The following is a 27,557-nucleotide window of genomic DNA, read 5'->3' as shown; positions in this document are numbered from 1 at the left end:
CCAATAACAACAACCATGCCATCCCCTTTAAACATTTGTATTTGACATCTAAGCTAAGCCATATCATGTGTTACACAATTCATAGTATGGAATTAAAGATGAAAAAATGAATTTTTGATTTGAAATAAAACTATCTTTTCCCCTTTCAGTGGCTATCTAGATCAAAATTCTAAACATATATATATATATATATATATATATAAAACTATACCGAGAACAAAATTTGAAACAACTTTTATTTTAAACCTCTAAATAAAACCATAAATTTATAGTTCGAGATCAACGTCTATAATAATGATGCCAAAAAGGTAGTGCTAAACATAATTCTAGCAAATAATTGAGTTACAATTTCACTGAAGGATTAAAGAGGATCATAGAGTTGAATTTTGGGGTCATTTATTTATTAATTTTTATCGCCTCTGTGTCTGAAGTTGTTGTTAAGATAATTGGTATGGATTTTTTAGTGCTGAAAGGATGGTCACAAAGATAATCGAATTTCAATAGAATATGTAAATCTTCAACTTAGTTGTTGATTTGCTTCCTCCAACTTAGAATTTCACTATTAGTATGAGCATGACCCACGTGATAGAGGCCCTCGATACAGTTTTTTTAAACCATAATTTTGTTGTTAATGATTTTATCAGTAAAATACATGAAAAAAGTCCAAATAGTAATTAACAATATATAGAACACCGATAAGCTATCAACTTACTTCAATTTTTGTCACTTCTCTGATATTTGGTGCTAAGAAGATGGAAATGAATCTTGGGAACCATGCTAGAAACAATAATAATAGGGTTTTTGAAGCATTTTCATATAGGGCACCTTCCGGTTGCATGAGAAAGGAGGTGCCTAAGTTGATGTAGCCAGTAAAAAGAATAGGTGCAAAATGTGTGAATTTGAAGAAACAATTGAATTAAATAATTATTGTTGGGGATATGTTTATAAATATGGTTGAGATTCATTTGTTTATAAGTACTAGATATAGGCATGTGCATTGCACAGTTTTTTTTTTTTTTTTTTTTTTTTTTTTTTTTTTTTTTGTTGTTGTTGTGTTGCATGAGAACTCTTTCAAGTTTTAGTAAGAAATTGTGAATAACTAAAAAAAATTAAAAATGAATAAATAGACATTAATAGTGAAACAATAATAATATTTAACTCTATTATTTGAGTGAATGAGGTTTTGTAAAAATCCATAGAACTCTTTTTATACATAATATAATAACATTATGTTTCAATATCTTGGAATAGTTTTGGTATGCAAATTTTGTGGACCTCATGGGTCTGGTTTCTAGCTGTAGCTTGGTAGGGCCATGAAAAAATGTTCTATGGTTTTTTGGTGTTGGTGGAGCATGTCAAGGTAATAGTTTGTAGAAGGATGGTGCAGCTCACCAAAAAAAAAAAAGTATAGGAAGTTATTTGTGAAAGGGGTACAAAAATTATGATTAACAAATGAATCTTTTAATTATACTTATAAACATATCAACCATAATAATTATTTAATTCAAATGTTTCTTCAAATTCACCCATTCTAGTGTTTATATGTTATATGTAAAAGGTTAAACGATTAGATAATACCAATACAAACTTAGTATAAGAAGGTAACGATTGAATGAGATGAATGGTAAAACAAAGTGAAAGTTCAAAAAACAAAAGAAAAATAGAAAAAAAAAAGAAAAAAAAAGAAAAAAAGAAAAAAGAAAAAGGAAAGGATGTTGATGACGTGGTGCATGAAGGAAAAACATACAAACATGTTCTCATGTTATAGATTCAAGGGTTTTGGTTCTTACCTTTTTGGGTTTAGTATCAAACTCTAACTAAAGCCCGATGGAGCGAAAACAGTCTACCATGACTCTTTCCATGACCTTTGTAGCATTTCAAAAAAATTTCAATGGCATTTGAGTCAGTAAAATCCACAAGTATGGGTATTCTATGTGATGTTTACATGTTAAGGCACATGACTTTGAGAATGGAATCTTGAGACTAGGGATAGCCTTAATGAGAATGTGTCTCTCTTATCTTCTGAATGCACACTTAAACATAAATTTAGGTGTCTTTAATAGATTAGGGATTTTGTTCTCTTATATTTGTGCACACCAAAAAACCCTATTGCAATGGGCTAGCCACACGGGCGCCTAGGAGTCTAAATGACAACATCATCAAGAGCTTTGCAAAATTAATTGCGAAGCATCCCTTATTATATATAGTACACATATAGCTTCAGAGGCAAAGGGAGGGGGGCTAGGGGGCCACGGCTCCCCTCTACTTTTCAAAAATCCTCAATCCCTCTTGTAGTTTTGGTAATAAAAAAAAAAAAAAAAATTGTGTACATAATTTTGAATAATGTTCCCCTATATTTTTTTCTAAAAACATCAAATGCATTTATATAGTTGACCAATTCATTTTTTGTTCTCTCAAGTTACTTTTATATCATACATACCTCATTAAATTAAAGTGTAATTAATGTATACCATACATAATTTAATTATATTATTTTTATTAAATTGACTTGTAAATTTTTAGACACGTCAAAACTTACTTTTGTTTTTTTTTTTTTTTTTTTTTTACAAATATGAAAAGACTTAATTGATATAAATATTTTTGTTTTGTAAAAAAAATATATCATATGTTAAATCAAAATTACAAACATTTTTCATGTGCAAGCAATAACCATCATAGACTTCACCAGTTTGAGCTAACTGGAACCCACCATCCTCCTTATTATTATAACTATTGAATTATAATTTAGGATAATAATTCTTTCTATTTGTTTTTAAAAACCGATAAATATCATTATGCCCAACACATTAACCTCCCTTAAGAATTCCTTTTCTCTCACTACAACCTCTTTTCTATTGCTCCCTCTACTCCTCGTTTCTTCTCTCAACCATCCAACCCCTTTTCATCCTCAGCTTCTCATATTTATATAATTAGTGGAGAGATTATGATTACCTCCAACGTTAGTGCAATAGGAGGTCCAATGTCGTTAATTGTAAGTGGGTGTTTAGGTGGGAGTGGGGTGTGGTGAGAGTGGCTTTGGAAATGGTTCCCACTTCAGTAGATATGCTCGGCAGAGATATTCAGCAAGGCACTGCCCGACATACAAGAGATGGTGTCCTCGAGCGCCTTTCTACTTGCTCAAGATGTGGTTTGCCGAGCAATGCCCAGGCGGTGGAAGAAGGTGCGTGCTAATTGAAATTATCCACTCGTTAGGCTTTCGAGCAATGTGAGGCCTAGGGTAGTGACTTTTGTGGGCTCGGGCTGGGGCCTTAGGAAGAAAGAGGTTGATGCCATGGCCCACAAATCTAGTGACTATATTCTTCCACATGAACTTCTTAACATCCACGTCCCGAATGTTGGCTTCTCGTCTAGTTCCGGTTAATACTTGCACCTCCTTTGGATTGCTCGGCGACTTAAGATGCTTCATGGCTTCAATCTGGTCGGGATTGACTTCGATTCCCCGGCAAGTGATCAAATACCCTAAAAACTTACCAACTCCTACCCCAAAAGTGCACTTCTCTGCATTAAGGCGCAACTTATGTTGCCAAAGTACTTCAAACACCCCCTGAAGATCCTCAATGTGTTGTACTTCTTGCTTGCTTTTTACTATCATGTCATCAATGTACACTTCAACTGTATGCCCAATTTTGTCCCAAAACATACTCGTCATCATCCACTGATACGTTGCCCCGGCATTCTTTAATCCGAAAGGCATCATGATGTAGTGGTAGTTGGCATCAGTAGAGATGAATGCCATCTTCTCCTAGTCCTCGGCAGCTATGGCGATTTGATGATAGCCCTGAAAGGCGTCTAAGAAACTCATCCTCAGGTGCCCGTAGGTAGCATCCACCAATTGATCGATCTTGGGCATAGGGAACGGGTCCTTTGGGCATGCTCAATTCAAATCCATGAAATCTACACAAACCCTCCATTTGCCATTCTTTTTCCTAACTACCACGGTATTCGCCAGCCACTCTGGGAAGAAGACTTCCTTTATCACCCCGGACTCCTTTAACCTATTAACCTCCATTTTAACTGCCTCGACGTGCTCCTTGGCTTCTATTTCTTGGGAGGAAACGACGGGTCTACATTAAGCCTGTGGACTATGAATTCGAGATCCAACCTGGGCACCTCATACGGATTCTAGGCAAAGACATCTATATTTTGAATGAGAAACAACAACGCCCCTACCCTCTCCTCATCTGCCATATTTATCCCTATTTGAAAATATCTATCAACATCCGGTAATATTTTAACCCTAATCAGTTCCTCGGTACCAACAACCCCCCTTTCTCCTCAAGGCTCCTGTAATTACTATAAAGTCACGACTAGGCACTGTCTAGCCACTTGCTGGCTTCCTCTCACCACAGCAACACCCCGTTCGGTGCAGAACTTAACCTTAACACGCAGGGTTGATGGAACGGCCCCCATTGCATGAATCCATGACCTTCCCAAAATCGATGTATAAGGAGAAAAAAAGGCTACTAATATAAACGTTACAACTACCTCCTTACCTTCCATATTCACGGGGAGGGAAATTTGCCCCTGGGGAATCACTACCCTGCCATCAAACTTAACCAGAGGCGTATCATACTTTAAGAGGTCCTCCTTTTTCAACCCAAGCCCCTTGAACAGGTCGGGGTACATCACGTCAATTCCGCTCCCCTGATCTATCATCACCCTATTTACTAGGAATCCACTTATTCGAGTCGTCACCACCAACACATCATCATGTGGCTGGATCGTTCCCTCTAGGTCATCATCGTCAAAAGTAAGGGGTTCCCGAGCAAATTTCATTTTCTTTTCTTGGGGTTGCTCATCCGAGTAATTTTCTATCGGTTCAATAGTCAATACCCCCTTTCTTGTCACCATCGTACTCCTCGACGCGACATGGATGACTTCAATCACTCCCAGTGGGGGTGGGAGAGGAATTCCTCCTTGCTGGGCTCCCTGCTCGGTACCCTGGTTCCCGGAATCCACCACGATCTCCTTTAAATACCCTGCTTTCACCAACTGCCCTAGATGATCTTTCAACACCCGGCACTACTCAATGGTATGACCCTTATCTCTGTGGTAGGTACAGTACAAGTTCTGGTTCCTCCGGGATGGGTCTCCCCCCATCTTGTTCGGCCATCTGAAGTAGGGCTTGTTCTTAATTTGGTCTACGATCTTGTGCACTGGCTCTTTGAATGCCACGTTCACCTCCCCCATTTGTACTTCCGGCTCTTGCATTCTCAAATCCTTTCGGGGTCTTGGTGGAAAAGCACCCTGCCAAGGACAATTTACCAACAGAGCCTTGCCTTTGCTCTGTAGCTAATCATCCTCGAGGTGTTTATACTCTTCAACGCACCTCATGAGTTGCCTCATATCCTTGGGAGCCTCTTCGTTAATGACTCTCGTAGTTCGAAATCCTCGGGCAGCCCCATTCTAAAAGTGTTTGCTACAATCTTCTCGTTACCCCTTCCAATCTCATTGTAAAGCTCTCAATACCGACTGTCATAACTGAGAAGGGTTTCATCGACCCTCATCTTCATAGATAGTAGCACGTCCACCGGCTGTCGCACCCAGTTGCACGTTACAAACCGGGCACCGAATTCCTGAATTAGCTCGACAAAGTTGTGAATGAAACCTTTTCGCAACCCATTAAACCATCTTAATGCCGTGGGATCGAGGCTTGAGGGAAATGCCTTGCATATCAGTACGTTGTTGCTTGTGTGTAGAGACATCATATGGATATAATGACTGACATGCTCTACCGGGTCAGTTTTCCCATTGTAGGAGTTAAATGGTGGCCGCGTGAATTTGCTCAGCATTGGGGCGACCGAGTGGCTTTGCGTAAGGCGCTGCTCATAGCATAGCGGCATTGTGGGACTGTCGCTCTTCTGGGAAGTCTGAACCCCGGTCGATATACTCGCGTGAGCGTGAACGGTCCCTGTGTCTACGCGACTCTTAGGAATGGGAATGGTCTTTGTGTTGACGAGACTCTCGTGAATGTGAATGGTCCTGACGTCAACGAGAACTGGATTGATTGGACCCAACCCATATCGATTTCCCCCACTATCAACTCTCCTTTCTCGGTCATCTCGGTCCCTTCTTTGGTGCCTACCTCTCACCTCCAACTCCAAATCTCAAACCAGTCTACGTAGCCACTCTAACACCTCATCTCTTTCGTCGAATTGCCCGTGCCTCAAAGCACCTGATATTGTTCGGTCAGTTTGGTGTGACCCTTCTCCAAGGCTGGACCGTTCTTGCTCTAGTTCACGATCCCTATCTTCACATCTCTTGTGCCTTTGTTCCCGCCAGGTGGATCCCTGAGAAGACCCCACAGAACCACCTTCAGCGTTGCCTCTCGAAGGTTTTTTAGACATTTTCCCGAGTATGGGTCTCAGTCGAACCACAGCTTTGTAGGAGATTCCCACAGACGGCGCCAATTGTGCGCGCCAAAAACGAGGTTAATAGGTTGGTCTTCAATTGGGCTAACAATCTATTTGAGATATGGGCTTTGGATTTCCTACTTTAGGTAGTTTCTAGCACAGAGACCCAACACAGTAACCTCCCTTAAGAATTCCTCTTCTCTCACTACAACCTCTTTTCTATTGCTCACTCTACTCCCTGTTTCTTCTCTCAACCATCCAACCCCTTTTCATCCTCAGCTTCTAATATTTATAGCCTAATAATTAGTGGAGAGACTATGATTACCTCCAACGTTAGTGCAATAGGAGGTCCAATGTCGTTAATTGTAAGTGGGTGTTTAGGTGGGAGTGGGGTGTAGTGAGAATGGCTTTGGAAATGGTTCCCACTTTAGTAGATATGCTCGGCAGAGATATTCAGCAAGGTACTTCTCGGTATACAAGAGATGGTGTCCCCGAGTGCCTTTCTACTTGCTCGGGAAGTTTACCGAGCAATGCCTAGGTGGAGGAAGAGGGTGCGTGCTAATTGAAATTATCCACTCCTCAGGCTTTCGGGCAATGTGAGGCTTGGGGTAGTGACTTTTGTGGGCTCGGGCTCGGGCCTTAGGAAGAAAGAGTTTGATGCCATGGGCCACACTGTTGAGTCAGGATCCAAGCCCAGCTGGGCCTGGGTATCACAGTGCTGTACATTTACATATTCACAATTTCTATTCTCTTTCTGTCCCATATATTTTTTCTACAATTTTAATTTTTTTAAGGAAAAGCAATATTAGAAGGTTGTTCATGAACCTTCATGAGTGGAAGTGCATCCATCACGAAGGTTAACGCTATAGTCTAATCCTTGTGGGTTGTTTGGTTAAGAAAATCAGTCGCACCAAGTTTCACTCTGAGTGGCACGAATCAACATTTAAGGATAATACTTTCGTAGGGTGATTCTATAGCATTGTGAGATTGTTCTAAACTTTTTTTTTTTTTTTTTTAATGTTCTTGCAAATTGTTAGAGTTATTATCTATTTTATAAAAACTTATTTATTCACTAAAATATTCCCAACATCTAGGCCTCGTCAATGGGCTGGGCCCGTTTTTACTTGGCCCATGGGTCTAATGGGCTGGGCTTAACGGGCTGTTGACTAGTCAATGGGCTGGGTCGGGCCGGGCTGGATGGAAAAACCCTAGCCCATGGCCCTACCCATGGGCAATGCCCATTTGGGCTTTAGCGAGCTAGGCTAGTAGGGTGGGTTTACTGGGTTCCCACGGGCATTTTTAACAAGTCATCAATGGGGTTATAAAAATTTAACCAAAAAAATTATAATTATATATTATTACAAACTATCAAATTGAACAATTAAATCTTCTAAAAAGATTCTATTAAAAAAATACTAAGACATACCTCTTAAAAAGGTACTAAAATAAGATTAATTAACTTGTATTGATAAGAATAAATAAGTACATTGAATTAAATATCAACTCTTAAAGGAAATATTTGAAGAATAAAATATCAATTCTTAAAGGAAATATATGAAGAATCAAATATCAACTCATTAAGGAAAGAATTTCTTCCAACCAACAGTAAGCTTTTTTTTTTTTTTTTTTTTTTCCTTAAAAGGAATTTCTTCTATAATTGTAACTTGTAAGGAAAGAATTGGAATTTATCAAAGGAAAGAATGACTTTCTTTCCAAAGGCACAGAGGTAGGGCAACAATCGTCTTAGTAACTTTGTTTTAAAAATCAAAGCTACTAGACTAATACCAAAATATATATTTATTATGCATATTGTATCACAATCACTCCAAGTATTTAGTGGTTAGGTGTGTGGTCTTAAAGTTTTTATAATGTCTAAAGTTCAATCCCTCACCCACCCAACCCCAAATTATTTTGTTATAAATTTTGGGCAATGAGTCAAGCTAAAGGGTTGGGCTAATGGGCTGGGCTAACGGGCCGGCCCATCGGGCGCCCATGGGTAAAGAAACCAACTCATAGCCTGTTTCATTGGGCTACTGGGCTGCCCACGGGCTTCAATATTACCGGGCCGGGCTGCCTATTAGCTTGGTGGGCTAGCGGGCTACTGGGCCAGCCCATGGGTCATGGGCTATTTGATGACCGTTACCAACATCATGTAATTTGGCCACCTTAATCTAGAAGACCAGTTCCTATTTGCCAAAGTGGGTTCTTAACACGTTCTCACTTTGTAATTTAACTTCAAAACTTAGATCAATTGTTACATTTAATAGAATGCAATAACTAGGATAAATTTTTTTTAAAAGAAAACTATGTGCTTTTCATAAATTGTAGTTACGACCAAGGCTTTATAATTTTTTCAATAAACCTACTAACCATAGTTAGTGTATAATTAGTTTAGGATTTAGCCTCTTATATATACACATGTTATGTAATTGTAACATAGGATTTGTACTACACTCTCATATATTAAAGATGTAACCATTAAGGGTTTTTTCTCTGTGTACGTTGGCTGTAAGGCTGAACCACACAACCCTCATATACATGTTATTGTATTGCTCTATTTTATACTTTAGCTTCTGCATCTATTTTAACATATTTAATATGGTATATCAATGCAAATATTTAGGATAGAGTAGTAAATGAATTTATTCATTTTTTAAGTTAAGAACCCCACAACTTCACTAATCTCTAAAAATAAACTATCTAGGATTTTGAAAATTTAGGAATTTGGCATTTTGGGATGTTCTATGCCAGTTAAGTGTCTCCTACTTTTTCATCTTCCACTATTTCTTATCAAAGATCTCTCTTTGTCAAGACCAAAACTTACCAACCATCATCTCTCATTGCATTCAACCGTTTGAGTCGTTTGTAGATTTTTTTTTTAATTGAAAACACTCATAATTTTTGAGTTTGTTTCTACTCGAATTTTAAAAAAAAAAATTGAAAATGTATATTAAAGAAAATAATTTTCTAAATTTTGTAACAAAAATATGAATATGTATGTTAAAGTAACTATAGCAAGAAGTTTCAATCACTCATTAATTTTATTTTTATTTTATTTTTATATCTAATATTTTTTACCCATTCATATTACAGGAAAATGCTAAAATATTTATAATGTAAAATTTTACTATTTATTAAAAAAAATAAAATTGTCATAGTTATTTTTATATGGAATTTGTATAATATGTTTTTAGTGTTTAATTATTTTCTGTAATATGATGTTATTGTCTTGTTAAAACTCTTTTTAAATCTTTTTGAATTACACGGCTTAAACAAAAACTGTCCTATGCAATCCATACATAATCTTACCATGATTATTTATTATTTGGTAAAATTTAAAATTCTAGTTATTACTCAACTAACTTTATTTCTTATTTTATATATGGATAAAGTTTAGTTACAAATTGGTTGTAGTCTAAGACTACAACCTTACTCAATATCTTCATTATTAGAGATGAATTTTGAAAAATCTACCATTGGATTACATCTTCTTCTAATATCCTTCATACTTGCAAAATTTCTATGTTAGGACATATGTGTTTCACTTGTTAGGAACATATGTCACTATTTTATGTAATTGGCTTATCCTTTGACAAAACGCACTTTACTTGTATTTGAGTAGATTTAGGATGTGTTTAAATACTTCAAGAAACCATGTTTCAAGATCAAGTGTTGAAGCCTTCAAGTCTGTCCAAGAAAACAAGCTGATAGTGCAAATTCATTAAAGCTCGAAAGCTGCATCTATGGAGCTTAAGAAAGCTGTTCAAGCCCTGTGTGCTTGACACCTGCTCGACACCTACTATCTATTGAGGTTTAAGAATTTCAGAATTCTGATCTAATTTTCTTGGGATCTATGAATATGTCTTTGGGCTTTCTTTTCTCCTAACCCTGGACATATAAAAGGATTGTTTTAAGGGCCGTCAAACAGTTCACAAGTTGCACAAGCATTGAGCAAACTTTGTTCAAGCAAATTGTGACTGGAGACGAAGTTCTTGCCCTAGTTCATCTCCTTCTCTTGAAGAAGTTGCTGTGTATGTGCACCGTAGGGTTTTGTGACCAAGCATCTTCTTGATCTTCATCGTGTGGATGAACTTAAGAACTTTGCAACCAACAATCTTCTTAGTTGGTGATTGAAGTCACGTACTAGGATCCGCGCAATTGGTTAGTCACGTACTTTGGAGTCGTGCATCAGAAAGGGGAACTGTCACTACAGACCAAGTTTAATTGGGTATTGGGGTAAGGGTTCAACTGTAGGTTGGTAAGGTACTTTGGATTCCTTTACTTGTAACCGCTTGTTGTGATAATAGTGGAGTTTCGGGAGTGGTGACCTGAAAATCACCTGGTGGGGTTTTTGCCGTTAGGTTTTCCTTATTCGTAAACAAATCACCGTGTTATTTATTTTCCGCTGCATAATTAGTTTATTGGTGATTTGTTTGTACTACCACACGTTTGCATGATAAATTGATTAATTAATAACTTGGCTAATTAATTAATTAATTCCTATCACAAGGGGCCATTCAGTTTGTGGCCTATCAAGTGGTATCAGAACAGGCACACTCTGATTAGGGTTTAATCTTTACTGTGTTGATCCATTGACCCCTGTTTGTCATGGATAGAGGACAGTCATTAATCATACCTCCTTTATTTGATGACACTAACTATGCATACTGGAAAGTACACATGAGAGCTTTCTTGTAGTCTTTAGATGAGAAAGTGTGGCAAGCTGTGGAGATAGGCTGGACTAAGCCTACAGAGGCACCAGCCGATTGGGATGATGCCCAGATTAAGGCAGCAAACTTCAACAGCAGAGTATTGAATGTGTTGTTCAGTGTAGTCACCAATGAGGAGTTCAAGAAGATATCCTCAACTGAAATTGCCAAGGAGGCTTGGACCATCCTCCACACAACCTATGAGGGTACAAAGGCTGTCAAAGATTCAAAACTTCAGAGGCTCACTACAAGCTTTGAAGAGATAAAAATGGAGGAGGATGAGTCATTCGATGAGTTCTATGCCAAGCTAAAGGACATAGTGAACTCAGCCTTCAATCTTGGGGAAACCATTCCTGAACCCAAGATTGTAAGGAAGTTGCTTAGATCTCTACCCGAGAGATTCCATGCCAAGATCACGGCAATAGAGGAATTAAAGGATATTGATAAGATTCCTTTGATTGAGCTAGTCGGAAACTTGCAGACCTACGAGTTAGGATTGACAAGGATTGGCAAGACGGGTAAAGGCAAGAGCATGGCACTGAAGGCCAAGAGCAGTGAGACAGATGAGTCTTCTGATGATGAAGATTCCAAGATGAAGTCCTACATCACCAGACAGTTTAAGAAGTATATGAAGAACGTAAATGGAAAGGGTTTCGACAAGTACCGCAGGCAATCCAGTTCTTCTCAATTCAAAGGCCAAGACAAAGGGAAGAAAGATGCTAAGGAAGGTGGTCAGTACATTGTTCCTGCAGGACCTAAGTGCTTTGGGTGTCAAGGCTTCGGTCACATGAAACATGAGTGTCCTACATATCTTAAGAGCATTGGGAAGAGCAAGGCACTTGCTGTTACCTTGAGTGACACCGAGCCTAAGGATGATTCCGACAATGAGGATGACGGAATCTTAAATGCCTTCACAGCCACTGTTAATCCTACTGATGGGATTGTCGAAGATGTGGTTGAAGAAGAGGAATTGGTGGAATCTAAGTTTGAAAAGATGGATGATCAAGATGACATTCTTACAGCCTATGAAAAACTGTACAAGCTTTCTGAGAAGCATGAGAAACTGTATAGGCTAACCACCAAGAGGCTCAGTGATGTGGAACTTGACCGTGAGGAGCTTTCCATAAAGTTTGATGAGGCTAATCAGACTATCGGAGTACTGAGGTTTGAAAACAATTTCTTGGCTGAGAAGACCAAGAAGCTTGAAGCAGAGCTGTTTCAAGTCAAAACTCAATTGGAAAGGACTTCAAGCGTAAAGCTTGATGAGATGCTCAGCATTTAGAAATCTGCTTCAGATCGAACAAGCTTAGGGTATGGTCTTTCTTCCTCTAATATTGCTTCTTCTAGTACTACTGTTTTTGTTCCTCCTGCTAATAATGTTAAAATTGAGAACAATGAGATTAAAACTGAATTAGCTAGTGAGAACATAGACAAGGGTAAATCTATCTTAGGAGCACTCCTTAAGCTTGAGAAGAAAGATGTTAAAAACCCTAGGGCTAAGAAGGCTAACTCTTAAAAGCCTAAACAAAAGAAGCAGCATCTCTGTCATCATTGCGGAGCTACCGGTCATACTCGACCAAATTGCTACAAGTGGCTTACCACTCAACAAAGCAACGGCATGATAGCATCTAGGAACCAGAATAAGCTTAAATCCTCTCTTGCTCCCCTTGGAGATCTTCTCAAAGCCCTCATGTTCTTCTCAAACTTGAATGGTTTTAATTTTTCCCCTTCACCGTCGATTCAAGGGTATAATCAAAGGAAATGTTCTTCCAGGGTGTGGAAGGAAAAGGACTCCAAGTGATTCTATCACTTTTCTCTTTTACTCTCTCTCTTCTTGTTTTTGTGTGTGCATTGCTAATGTGTTTTGCTTTTAAGTTTTGAGTCAGTCTAGTTTTTATGCTTTGGTTGTTTAACATGTTTTTATTTGGTTATTTTTCAGTTATTTTTCAGTTTTGCTTTGTTTTTTTTTTTTTCATATAAAAATAAAATAAAATTTTTTTTTTGAAAAATCAGAAAAATGCAAAAACAGTGTGTGTTATGTGTACATTGGTACTTGTGTACTTTGGATGGCCATTGAAACAAAGTCTTCTAAACTTTGTATCATTTGTACCTTAGATGAGCATCTCAATGCACAACTAAGCAAGTGAGTTTTGTGGCTCTTGTTAGTAATGAGTAAGATTAAGTTATCTCTTGTACTTAACACTCGTATCACTCTTTTTGACGGGAAATACTAAAAAATCCTAAGAGAAAGGCATTAATAACCATCTCACCGCTGTTGCCCGCCAATCATAATGTGACACTTGTATGCTTCGGCATAGCAAAAGTGCAGTGTCAATGACATTTGTGTGCTTCGACATAGCAAAATTGGAATGTCAAAAGCTTAACATAATTGGGTATTTCTTTTCTATCCCTTATATGCCCATGCATGATTTGCTTAAAAAGAAAAATATGCAAAGAAAATAAAAAGCAAAAAGATCAAAAATGCTTTAAAAATGATTGCAAGCGTGTATTCTAGGAGATGTGGGAGTTATAGGATGTACCTCGAAGGTGATAGTCTCCATCAAGCAGTTATGTTTGTGTGTGAGTTAAAGTGATTTTCTCATATTTCAAATCGTCATAAGATGTATACACTTATGCAATCTTGCGATGTTTTTCACACACAAAACATGCAATATTCTTTGCTACTCTTGATACATGTGCGGGTACAATGTGATTTGGCCATCACAAGGTTTTACATGTATTAATGTATGCTCACTAAACTGTCTTGACTTGTTTTTGAAATATAAAATTGGTTAGACTTGTTTAGTGTGTGTGTGTGTGTGTTTTTGAAGATCCATGTGCTTAAAATTTTTTATTAAGAGATGATTTTGAGAGCTTAATATGTTGATTGGATCTTTGGTTTAGTTGCATGTTGGATTGCATTCATGTCTGTGTTTTCCACATCTCGAAAAACTGCTTTTAAAAAGCTAGCTCGACACCTCCTCAATACCTCCTCGATACTTGTTGTCTGTCGAGCTTCGTCAGCTTTTTCTTATTGTAATCCTGACAGCTTCTCTATACCTGGTGGATCGATCGAGAATGTTTCTGCATCCTCGATAGCATCTCGACACCTGGTGGATTGATCGAGAATGTTTCTACCTCCTCAATAGCATCTCGACACCTGGTGGATCGATCGAGCTTCTGTTCTTGTATCTGATGATTTGTTCCTCGACACCTCCTCAATACCTGTATCTGTCAAAGAACATTTTTCTCGATACCTTCCTCAACACCTCTCGACACCTTCATCTATCGAGATTTATTGATGCACTATTTAATCTCCCTGTGCGATTCGAACCTCATTTTGTTCAATCTCTCTCTTGATACTTCTCTGTTTTCTCTCCCAAACTATCTCATCTCACTCCAATCTTTGTTCCTCAAGGTTTCTTCAAGCTTTTTCAAGATTTTCTTCACTTGGTAAGCTTCTAATCCTTTCATATTCATGCATTTCATGTTTTGAAACCTAGGTTTTGGGGTTTTTGAAAAATTTTGGGGTTTTTCAAAATTGATGAGTTATTATTGAAATTTTGGGATGGGTTTTCACTTAAATGAGTTTAAAACCTCATACATTGCATCACATTAGCATTATAATAGTATTGTCATGCATTTAAATGTGTGCTATCTGTTTGTGTGCTGATAGGGTTGGATTGGGCTAAACCTATGATGAAATTTCTTTTGCATGTCACATGTTCATGCATTTCCCATGCATACGTACTCTCTTTTCAATATACTTGTTATATTTGAAATTGCTTGGGACTTTTCTGATTGTCTTTTTTTTTTTGCCTCTCTTTCTGTTTACGATTAGTCGTGTCTATGGCACCTCAGCGTAAATCTACTCCAGCTCGGAACCCTCTTCGTTCCGGCGCTTCTTCATCCTCTGATCCTATTCTGTCTCATATTCGGTTCCGTGATGATGAAGCCTTCAAGGCATTCTCGGAGAACTTTTCTAGACGAGGCATTCATTCGGAACGCCAAGTCATTCTGTCGGGCTTTGCCGACATCGACCTTCCCACTGTCATTCATAGTCAGGGATGGGAGTCATTGTGTGACGTCCCAGTCACCTGTCCTCTCGTGCTTATCCAGGAGTTTTACTCCAACATGCACGGGATTGATCGTTCAGTACCTTTTTTCTTCACTTGCATTCGAGGTACACGCATTCCTATCACACCGTAACTTGTTACGGATGTGCTTCGGGTCCCTAGGATAGTGTTTCCTGACTATCCTAGTTGTGAGCGTTTGAGGACTGTGTCCAGGGATGAGCTCATGTCTGCTTTCTGTGAGTGCCCTTTTGTTTGGGGTGAGCGCCAGTTTACACCATGTAGACCTTTTGCTAAAGGTCCTAGATTCATGAACATGGTGATGACCTTTGTTTTGCATCCACTCTCTCACTACAACTCCATTCCAGAGCCTCGTGCTTGATTTTTGCTATCTCTTCTTGAGCATCTTACTATAGACTTCCCTTCTCATTTCATTCTTTCTATTATAGATATTCATCTAGATTCGGCATCCCATGATAAGCTCATCTTTCCTTCCGCTATCACGAGGATCTTACGCCACTTTTCTGTTCCTTTTCCCTCTTCTGACCATTTCACCATCATGTGTGCCATAGATTATGCTACCGTTAAACGTAATGAGGCCCAGTTTCGGTCGAGGCAATCGGATTCAGCAGCTTCTCCCTCCCATTCAGCTCCATCCCGTTCTACTCCATCCACATCCGCTCCTTCCTCTTCTTCGGGCAATGTGACTTTAGGAGACATCATCGCGCAGCTGCAGCGCATGGATGCTCGCCTAGATACACTCTTTACAGAATTGTATCAGGTGAACGTTCATGTAGGTCGTATTGCATGGCGACAGGCGTCCATAGGTGGTTTTACTTCTGAGGCTTCTCCTCCACCACCTCCTCCCGTGACTTTTGATTCTGAGGATGAGGATGATGATGATGGTGATGACGATGATGCTGATGGAGATGCTAGCTCTACTGATGAGATGTCTACTTGACACTCTTACCCTTTGTCACTCGTGACAAAAATGGGGAGTAGTTTTGGATACAAGAGTAGTCATTCTTAGGGGGAGAGTTAGTATAGGACCATTTTGTTAGAGGGAGTGTTGATATGTTTTGAGGGATGTAGTGAGGATAGTATGTATCTTTTCTTTTCTTTCTTTTTAGATACATTATTCTTGTACATGAGATCTTGTGACCATTTATAGACATACATTGTACTTTACTCCTATTTATATTGATGTATGTTTTTCTTTCATCTACCCCTTCATGTGTTGTTTCTTTTCTCCCTTTATACAGATGCTTCTTATTACTTGTATGCAATCTATTATTTCTGTTTCACACAAAGATGCCGTGATGAGTTTTGTTTAAAGTGTTTCGGAAATACAGGTTGTCAAAGTCTACTTGCCATAAACTCTCTTCTTGCAAAGTTTTTCAAGAGTTTGTGTTAGGATAGATTTTATTGTATTCAACAAGTGAGTATGAGTTGAGTGATTTATGACTTCTCTCATATGTTCATTTGTTTGTTGTGGTTTTGTCATGGATTGCCAAAGGGGGAGATTGTTAGGACATATGTGTTTCACTTGTTAGGAACATATATCACTATTTTATGTAATTGGCTTATCCTTTGACAAAACGCACTTTACTTGTATTTGGGTAGATTTAGGATGTGTTTAAATACTTCAAGAAACCATGTTTCAAGATCAAGTGTTGAAGCCTTCAAGTCTGTCCAAGAAAACAAGCTGATAGTGCAAATTCATTAAAGCTTGACAGCTGCATCTATCGAGCTTAAGAAAGCTATTCAAGCCCCGTGTGCTCGACAGCTGCTCGACACCTACTATCTGTCGAGGTTTAAGAATTTCAGAATTCTGATATAATTTTCTTGGGATCTGTGAATATGTCTTTGGGCTTTCTTTTCTCCTAACCCTAGACATATAAAAGGATTGTTTTAAGGGCTGCCAAACAGTTCACAAGTTGCACAAGCATTAAGCAAACTTTGTTCAAGCAAATTGTGACCGGAGACGAAATTCTTGCCCTAGTTCATCTCTTTCTCTTGAAGAAGTTGCTGTGTATGTGCACCGTAGGGTTTTGTGACCAAGCATCTTCTTGATCTTCATCGTGTGGATAAACATAAGAACTTTGCAAACAACAATCTTCTTAGTTGGTGATTGAAGTCGCGTACTGGGATCCGCGCAATTGGTTAGTCACAAACTTTGGAGTCGTGCATCAAAAAGGGGAACTGTCACTACAGAATAAGTCCAATTGGGTATTGGGATAAGGGTTCAACTGTAGGTTGGTAAGGTACTTGGGATTCCTTTACTTATAACCACTTGCTGTGATAATAGTGGAGTTTCGAGAGTGGTGACCTGAAAATCACCCGGTGGGGTTTTTGCCGTTATGTTTTTCCCATTCGTAAACAAATCACCGTGTTATTTGTTTTCCGTGCATAATTAGTTTATTGGTGATTTGTTTGTACTACTACGCGTTTGCATGATAAATTGATTAATTAATAACTTGGCTAATTAATTAATTAATTTCTATCACAAGGGGTCATTCAGTTTGTGGCCTATCATTCTAGAAAATTAAAGATCAATAGCTATGTTATCAATAAAATGTTTAAATTGCAAGTTCTTGTAGTTTAAAATTATGCATAAAATATAAGTTTATAGATCATATGGTAAATAACACCTAATTGATACAAAATTTGACATATGTATTAAGAGCATAAACAACATGCAATTCAACGATTAGATTTTCAAAATATATAGTAATATTTATTTTATTGAGTAAGGTTGTAGCCTAAGGTTACAACTAATTTTATAGCTAAAATTTTGTCCTTTATATATTTATGTATTATTTCAAGTCTTTGTTCTCTTATTTTTGTTAAAAAGAAGATAAAAATTAAAAAAGAACATGTTTAAACTTTTTAAAAAAAAATTTTAATTTTTGCAACAAACAAAACTATAGGTAAATCCAATTCGTGAAAGATCGAATATATGTGTTATTAAAGCCCATTTAGGCTTAACTCATTTCTGCTCTAAACCCCACTGGATCAAACCTGAACCTAGTTTATCCAAACCATTTACCAGGTTTAAGTCTATCCATTGATTGTAGATAGGGTGGCCCCATCATTAATGCACCCTTTATACAGGTTACCCACCCGTCTAATAACTACTATGTGAACATCATCAAAATCGTTTGGAAGCTTTGATTTCAACAAGTGGGAAAGTAATGACACAAATTAGAGGTAGATGCTCGGAAAGAAAATCTCCCAATCCCATCCATAATATTACCCCACTTTAATGGGAAATTATTTTGAACCCATCCTCATCTCTTTTTTGTTTTTAAGCTTTGAAAGCCACTCCTGCCAAGTGAGGACAATGACCATTCATAAAAACAATAATCAGTAATCACATATATAGTGTATGCGTAAGAAATGGGCCATGGGATGACTGATTAAAGACTAGTCTAGCCTTTGGTGGCCAGAGAAGAGAACAGCTATGATGAAAATAGTTTTCTTGGTGTTATTTGAGTGAAAAGATCTATGCATTTAGAATGCAATGGACGAAAAAAAAAACAAAAAAAAAAAAAAAAAAAAAAAACAAACAAAACAAAAAAAACAAACAAAACAAAACAAAAAAACAAAAAAACAAAAACAAAAGTTACAATAATTTTACAATATTCCCAAATTAACATGCCACATAATTTAAATTAGAAATTATTGTAACTTTTTGTTATATCTATTGTATTACTCATATCAAAGTGAGAATCAACAACAAAAATGAAACATTTCAAAAGATGAATGCCATATTAAAATATGCGAAAAAGTTGAGGATTAAGTGTGCATTTGAGAACAGTTTATATTTTCAAAATATGTAGTTATGTTAAATTTTTATAATCTTAGGTTACAACAAAGTTTGTAGCTAAATTTTGTTCCAGTTTATTTAGCTTTTTGCTATTTTGTTTACTGAATGCATTCCAAAGTATGTTTGTATTTTGAAAAAAAGTTATAAAAAGTGAAGAAAACTTAATTTTTGTAAGGTTGAATTCATTCAATCATGTGTTGGCTTTATTTCGTGCCAAATTTGCTTGTAATTCAACAATTAGATACCCTATATTTAGGTGAGATCATGTAAGGGTTGTGTGTAAGAAAGTGCGACAAATTCAAGTGTGTGTGCAATCAAGAGCTTTACTCGCGAGTGACTCGTAACTGAGGACTCGCCAAAGTGCCACACATGTGAAGCATGTAGGAAGTTGAAGAGTCATGACAGCTAGAGAACTACAAGACAAAAGTACAATCTGGACTTTTTAGTTATCTGGCGACTGGAACTCACGACTCATCCCAGTCGCGAGTCACTCGCCAGAACCCCCTGTTTTGTAGAAAAGTGACTTTTCACATTCTATCTCATACCCTACTATAAATACCCTTATACCCATGAAATGTAGAGAGATTCTAAAGAGAATTTTGAGAGATAAACCCTAGAGAAAAACAAGATTGACTCATCTACAATCTTAGACATTTGATTCTCCAAATTCATTACTCTCATCCTCTCCATTGTCATACTTTTGAGAGGATACTTAGCCAAATCCTTACCTAACCATATCCATATCAGTGAGAATGTTATTTAGTGCTTGGGAAGCAGTTCAAAGAGGACCAATTCATTTTGGTTGATGCAATGGGCTTATTGCAGGATTCAGAAAACTAGAAAAGACACGGTTAGGCTTAACCTTGTCGGAGCAAGAAGCTTGGAGGACTTAGGTGCATCGGGTAGATTAGACTTGGAGAGTCTATTGCTATTCATGTATCCCAATTTATTTTCTAGTGGATCATTTTACCGCTTAGAGGGTGTCAGAGAGTCTTTTTGCCAAGTTCTTCGGTTTCCTCTTTGATAACACTTGTCAGTGTTATCTTTGTGTTTGCATCTCTCTTCCTCACTCTTTTCCTTTTTAATTGTTGTTGTGGTTGTGATTAATTATGGTTTAGAGTGTTTTACCAATTTGGGTATCGCTTGTACTTATCATTCCGCACATATATTGTTTGAGTATAAGCTTGTGTTGGTAATTTTGAATTTGGGGGTCTAAAAATTCACTAGTGTTTTACACACCAAGTGAACTTTCAATTTTTTTAATAAAAGTTATACCCTTAGGCTACAACCAAGTTTGTAGCTAATTTTGTTCCAGTTTATTTAGCTTTTTGCTATTTTGTCTACTGAATGTGTGCCAAAGTATGTTTGTATTTTGAAAAAGAAGTTATAAAAAGTGAAGAAAAAGTGAGTTTTAAAAATTTGTACATATATATATATATATATATAGTTTCAACCTATGATGTCTGTTTCTAATGAATCTACTCTTTATTATCAGACCAAGACATTAATCAGTTTTGGTGTAGGTGGGGATTGATCCCTATATCTCTTATTAAACCATTAGAGACTTTACCAATTGATCAAATTGAAACCCACTAAATATTTGTACATAAATTTTAAAAAGTAGCTAAAAAGCTAGACCAAAATAGGCAATAAATGTATAATTAAACCTAAATTTTATTCTTATTCATCATTTTAAAACGTAATGTAAAGAGTTCTACTATTATAATAAAAAATCTCACAATATGTTTTCAACAAGTTGAGATGTTAATTTACCGTATGTTAAAATATAATAAAATTATACCCCAAACTCGCAACAGTTCAAAATATGATTATTGTAAAGTGAGATTTTGTTGTGTTTATGAAATTTCTCTAATTAAAAAAAAAAAAAAAAAAAAAAAAAAAAAAAAAAAAAAACTAGCTATTTATTTATTATATTATTGATTTGACATCAATCACATTTATAGATATTTTGATTTAGGCTCTGATCATTTCATATTTAAAAATCTCCATACTCTTTCACATTTGTGTTCATGATGGGTGATGTTTATTATACACACCCTAATATACTTAAGTTTACACACACTCATAAAATGCACTAAAATTGTAACTCACGATTTCAATGGATATTAGAGGTGTGTATAATCATGTGTGTGACAAAATGTGTGTAATAGTATTTATACTACCTAATATACAAGTGTCATGTGAAACATTTCACATTAAGAAATGAGAAGGCCAGGGCTATCCAAGCAAACCGGCAAACCAACCAAACCGACCCGCCATAGCCCAATCCAACGCCTCCGGTGGTCAGTGCTGGTCTCAACCCTTTGAAATCGACTCAATGAGTTGTGTGGCGGTTTCCTCTTCTAATACCCAAGCCCACCCGACCCGACCTAGAAACCCATCAAACTAGGTTGAATCCACCCAGATCCGGCAAAGATAAGGCCTCCTCTGCTTAGATCCGGCCACATTTGACCCTCTTCCACTAAGATCCGGCCAAATTTGGCATAGATCCGCTAAGATCCAGCCATGTTTAGTACAATTCCACTGAGATTTGGCCACATTTGGCACAAATTTTTCCAAATTCGACCACGTCAATCTCTTCTCAGCTCAGATCCAGTAATATTGTGCTCTTCTCTACTCATTCAGACAAAGTCGTGCTCTCCTCTGCTTAAATCGCCGCCACCACCACTTCTTACTCAGTTTCGCTCAAATCATCCAATTGTCTACCTAAGCCCAATCCAACTTGACCCATGTTAATTGGTAGTCAGTTGTAGGTCCTATCATCTTCCACTCGACTTGAGCTCGTTGGTTTCAGGTTGAGTTCAAAACTAACCTGAATCGACTCATGTACAGCCCTATAAGAAACAAATAGTTGATACATAATAGAGAGATAATATCTCATGCGCCTAGGGCATACACTATTTTTCCCTTAATAGTTCAATGAATCTGTGACTGCACACCACATGTCAAGATGGATACAAAAAGGCTACGGCCCATTGGAAAAGTATTGAGAGCTTCTTCTTGGAACTAGTAGAGAGTACAAGTTATCATGCGTAGTCCATGATTGTGGATGTGGTCCAGGTTCTTGTCTCCTATAAAAGTCTCCAAGATTGTGGGTCCAAGTTCTTTGTCCCATTGAAAGTCTTTTTTTCTTTTTAGTCCCATTGAAAAGTCTTGGCTCTTGCCACTCATATGTTTCTCATCCTTTCATTTTTGTCTCACAATGGTCTTGATGCATTCAAATGTCTCATCTATGAACCATGCCCCATTATTGTGGTCACAGTTTGGTTTCTTCTTGCAGAAAAGTCTCTAAATATATAAATAGATAGATAATTATGTGCCTCTTTGGTTCAGTTTTGCAGCGCAAAAAGCACGTTAGCTAACTTAAAAAGTAAAACGGTGTGTTTGGTATTATATATATATATATATATATATATATTAGTAATTTACATATTAAAAGACACTTTATAAGTGCTAGTCAAATTCTCAAGTTTTTCAGAATTAAAGATTCATACTACCTTCGTTATAGGAACCATAACAAATATTGAACATCCAAGAAATTACTATACATATTTGAATCATTTACTTAACTGTTGTTTTATAATTTATTTAATTAAAAATGTTAGTAAATTGATGTAGATGTCTTTTTTTTTTGTTTTCTTTTCTCTTTTTACTTTTTTCTTTTTTTACTAAAGCCACAAGTCAATTAATTTTCCCCTAATCTTAATTTAAACTCATTTAGAGGAAAATCTTTGGTAATCTACGGTTACAAAAAATGTAAAAGGAAATTTTTTTTTTGACTTCATATTATTTTATTTTTTCTAGAACAATAAGTTAATAATCACACCATATCGTAGTTATTCACTATAGAAAGACACAAAAATAATTACAAAACTTAAGAACTACTGTTTTTAGTGCCCAAGGAGACATCTTCACTTGTGATACTAATAGTAACAGAATCAAGACTAGGGTAACTTAATCCAGTATTGATCGTACTTAACTCAGTTCCACTATTCGACTCCAACACCTGTCCATGGTAAAAATTGTTGTACAAAGGAGCTCCATTGGCAGTGGCAACACGGAATGATACCACTTCTGAATCAGTATCTTTGATCGCTTCTGCTTGCTCTTGGAGCTCTAATGCAAACTCTAGCTTTTCCATCACATCATTCATTGTGGGCCGTTGGATTCCATGATCACATATACAACTTTCTGCAAGTTCCACATATACCTTTAAACACTTTGGCACTATCTTATTCGTCAGATACTTATCAATGATGTTGCTTATGGTCCCTTTATCAATGCATTTTTTAGCCCAACTAGCCAAATTTCGCTGCTCTTCTTCGAGTTTTAGATTCAGTGCCTTCCGGGCACACAACACTTCAAACATCACTACACCAAATGAGTATACATCGGATTTCTCAGTCAATTGCTGGCGTCTTGCATAATCTGGATCCAAATACCCCCATGTCCCTTTTACTAGAGTACTAACAGCAGTGTTATCCAAACCCATTTTGGACAATCCGAAATCCGACACCTTGGATATCCATTTCTCGTCCAGTAGAATATTTGTTGTCTTAACATCACGGTGGATAATAGGATGCTTTGTACATGTGTGGAGGTAGTGCAAACCACGTGCTGCTCCTATGCATATTTGGAGCCTTTGTTTCCAAGTGAGGGGATCATTAGGTGTGTCATAGAGGTGGTGGCGTAGGGTACCATTTGTCATGTACTCATAAACAAGTATCATCTCACCCTCATCATCACAATATCCAATGAGAGACACGAGGTGCACATGACGAAGTTGAGAAAGCATTTTGATCTCTGTCATAAACTCAAGAGCACCTTGTCGAGACTCTTGTTTCATGCGCTTGATTGCCACCATCATATTACCTGGAGGAAGAAATACTGTTTTATCATGTTTTTTAAAACCCAATAAATATAACAATGAATGTGATTGATGGATTTCAATAACCTATAAAGACATATGAATTTGTAAGTTATTTTTAATAAAACTTGCACTAACCCTAGCTAACACCGCTCTTTTATTATTGTGTGTAAACAAAAATATTTACGACTTATGTCTAGTTTCTATAATATTTTGGAAATTATAAGATGCAAAGACTTGTCCTAAAAGAGTTATAGTATCACTAATCTTAATTATATGCAGTTAGAAATCCCGGTATTACTGCAATTAGGAAAAATTCAGGAAAAAACTAAAAATAAAAAGATAATCATGGTATTATACATTACCTTGCTCAATCAGACCCTTATAAACATTTCCAAAGCCACCTACACCGATAATTAGATCTTCATTGAAGTTGTTGGTTGCTGTTTTGATTTCATCTATTCTGAAGTAGCGGCATAGTTCTCCAGGCAGTGATGAAGCTGTTCTCCTTGAGAAGTCTCTTTTGTAGGAATCTGGCCTAGACCACCGCCACCACTTTGCTAGTGGATGGTAAGAACCATAGTGCTTGGTCTTCTTCAGTATACAGAGAACCACGCAACAAACTAGAGTGAGCACGACCAATAAGCCCAAAACACTTCCAATGGCAATGAATGTTGTTGTCTTCTTTGACTTGGACTCGTTGGCTACCCCAGCAGATTGTTGTTGATCAAGCAATGGAGCAGCAATGGCAAGATTGTTGTCTGAGTCACTCAATTTGAATACTTCCACGCCGTTTAAAATGGCATCGATCAAATCAGCATCTAATCTAGATTGTAGATCAATGGAAAGCAGATGTGTGTCATTACCCTTGTTTTTTATCATCACCACGTAGTCCTTGTAGTAAGGCGTATCGTTGTCGTCAGTCCACAATAGTACATCTGCTCTTTCTTCAGCCAGCTGATAGTCTATATAGATATAGAATTCCCTTATCCCACTGGCATGTATCTCAGACTCTATTTCGCAGAAATGGAGCCTTACCAGATAATTGAATCCTGTATCAACAGGTAAGCCCCATGTCAAATTAGACTGCTTGTTCTTGGTTCTGTCTGGACCCATCGATATTGCAGACTGATAGACCGCATCAGGTGCAGTGTAATTTGGTATTTTTGTGTATTTTGGCTTCAAAGATGGATCGCGAGGCACAAAGCCTCCAGACAACAAATAATCTCTATCCTCTGACCATTTTCTGAACATGCCTGTGTCTTCCTTTGCTTGTATCGCGCTTCCACCCACGTTTAATCGATAAACCATTTCGAGAGCCCTGCTGTAGTCTATGTAGATCGGATTAGGTTGGCCGACATAAACTGGGACGAATTCTTCACCTTTAATGACATCTTGTGGCTTGTAGTACAGGTCCATAGGCATGGAGACTATCTCAATTCCATTGATGAAAGCATGGTAATTCATAGAATTACTTGTAAAAGGGATGAAGGTTAAGTTCAATTTTTGATTCTCATCAACATTGATGCAGAACTCTTTATAAATATCCTTTCGGTCCAATGAATGAGTATAAATGGAAGCACTGAAGTTTCTAAGTAAGGTGAACGAACCTGCCTTAACAGTGAAAAAGTCCTTAGAACTTTCAAAACCTGAGTAAACAGCGGAGTAGAAATACAACCGGACGAATTTCGGGCCAGGAGTGACCGGAAACACGTATGTGAATTGCCAATAAGATAAACGGGCAGTCATGTAGGGGACAATCCCGACGGAGACTTGGCTTTGGGCTACAGAGGTATTAGATTTGTAATTAGGCTCTTCTGTGGGAGCGAACTTGGAACCTTTGTCTCCGATCCAGTAACGATCATCATCCCCCTTCAAGCTGCCAGGGTAGCCACAGTTAACGACAATATTTTCAACAGGATTGTAAAGAGGTGTTGAAGTAGCAATTGTTAAATAAGAAAGAAGGAAGAATAAGCAGCAGAGGAATAAGATAGGTGTGAGCATAGGGTGGCTCTTCATGAGTGCAAGAGGTCAGTGACTGTAACAAAGCAATTTGAGAAAAATTATTGAACTAGAGCAACAACGAGTGGGAGTGAGTGAAGACTGCCAAGTTGCTTTATGCTTGTGATGAGATCCATGTGAATATCAATACATATTAATAATACAACTATATTTGTCCTTGCTCGGGTCTAAGTGGGGGACCCATGGTGCTTTTGGACTCGGTCAAATTCTAGAGAGAGTTTCTATTTCTTTAAGGTGTTTCTGCGAAATGCCCAAACTCTAGCCACCCCTAAACTTGGATAAATATTTGCAGAAAGAATATATATATATCTGTGTGTTTGTGTTTCATTAAACTGATTATTAATAATATTTACAGTAATCAAAATATATAGAATCAAGAGAAGTGAGATTAATTAAAGTTGAATGAATTATTTTCTTGAGCTTTCGCCTTCCCATTGTGATATTGAATGAATCCGAACTTAATAGGGATGCATTGTAAACCCTTTATAGTTTACACTTTCCAATACTGCCATGTCATCAAATTTTTACAAAATTCTTTCTCAATATCTCTATGTTTCAGAAAATCAACTCCGATCAAATTAAAACATAAATACCACTGCCTCCAACCATGCAAAGACGCCAGCGGAGATGATGCTGCAGCAGCCTTCACGTGGTGGTTATGACCATCAAACTCACCCCTTCTGTTAATAATAAGGGGTATCAAAACCCCTATTTTTCAAACAAATCAAACCATCGAGCCTCCAACCAGCCATAAACGTCACCAGTCACCTAGGAAGATACTTGGGAATCTGGAAAATACTTGGGAGCCGCCGTTTGTGTTGTGGTCACTACCGGCAAACCATCGATATAAAACCCAAAATCCAAAACGAAAGATAGAAAAATAAAATAAATAAATAAATAACCAAAAGAAGAAATCAAATGAGAAAGATGATTACCCTTCTATTGTTGGTATAGAAATCATTGCTAGATGGCTTATTGGTGGTAGGAAAATACCATTTTCCCATCTATCTCGCATTGCTTCTAATATGTGTGGATTTATACATTAATTGTTACCCAAAAAGTAATCTTTCTACAATTCTGCTTTTTTCTGTGGCCTTTAACACCTTATGTGAATAAAAAAAAACATAAGAATAGATAGAGAGAGATGAGAGGACAGGCCGTCGTATGAGGTTTACAACTGACTTCCTGCTCAAGCTGAAGTTACTATGACGATGAAAATTAGGAATTGTTTGTTTACCAACAAAAAATACATTAATTCTCTAATACATGCATATACAGTACGTAAAACACAGATTCAGATATTTGTTTACCCTTTACAACAAGAAGGGAATCGTTATTGAATAATAATTCTAATATGAGAATGGATATAATAGAACCAGTGGACAGCCCAAAGGAAACACACTGGAACGATTCAAGATTTCTAGCAGCGGTATAAATTACTGCGTTTACAAACATTGTCGTAGCATTTTTTATAAGGATCTCCTGGTTTGCCGCAAGTAAAGACTTGACTGGTAGCAATATTGGTTTTGTCTACGTTACCACTAGCAAGCATGCGTCTTACGTACGGGTCCCATTCATCCTCAATGATCAGGCATTCGCCAAGGCCGTCATTGCACGTCAAAGTGGTGCTGCCTTTAACTTGGACAGCAGAAGCATGACAAT

The 27,557-nt window shown here is 37.3% G+C and overlaps 1 protein-coding gene and 1 long non-coding RNA gene across 2 annotated transcripts in view; one reads left to right on the top strand and one right to left on the bottom strand.

Annotated features, from left to right (window-relative positions):
- The window catches only part of LOC126727415 (uncharacterized), a 105,909-nt gene extending 80,423 nt beyond the window's left edge, over positions 1-25,486 (top strand). The window contains exon 3 of the long non-coding RNA XR_007656240.1: positions 25,366-25,486. This is a non-coding gene — a long non-coding RNA (uncharacterized LOC126727415). The remainder of the gene's footprint in view (positions 1-25,365) is intronic.
- On the bottom strand, positions 22,816-26,016 carry LOC126727411 (receptor-like protein kinase FERONIA). Its single transcript, XM_050433082.1, has 2 exons — positions 24,239-26,016; positions 22,816-23,878 (listed from the first exon to the last, which is right to left on the bottom strand). The coding sequence occupies exons 1-2, from the start codon at positions 25,890-25,892 to the stop codon at positions 22,881-22,883; spliced, it is 2,652 nt and encodes an 883-aa protein (XP_050289039.1). The 5' UTR covers positions 25,893-26,016; the 3' UTR covers positions 22,816-22,880.
- Between the last annotated feature and the right edge of the window lie 1,541 nt (positions 26,017-27,557).

Source organism: Quercus robur, chromosome 5, assembly GCF_932294415.1.
Source record: "Quercus robur chromosome 5, dhQueRobu3.1, whole genome shotgun sequence".
In the NCBI taxonomy this organism is placed as follows: Eukaryota; Viridiplantae; Streptophyta; class Magnoliopsida; order Fagales; family Fagaceae; genus Quercus; species Quercus robur.
Note: the sequence above shows the minus strand (reverse complement) of the source record. Positions and strands in the feature narration are given on the sequence as shown.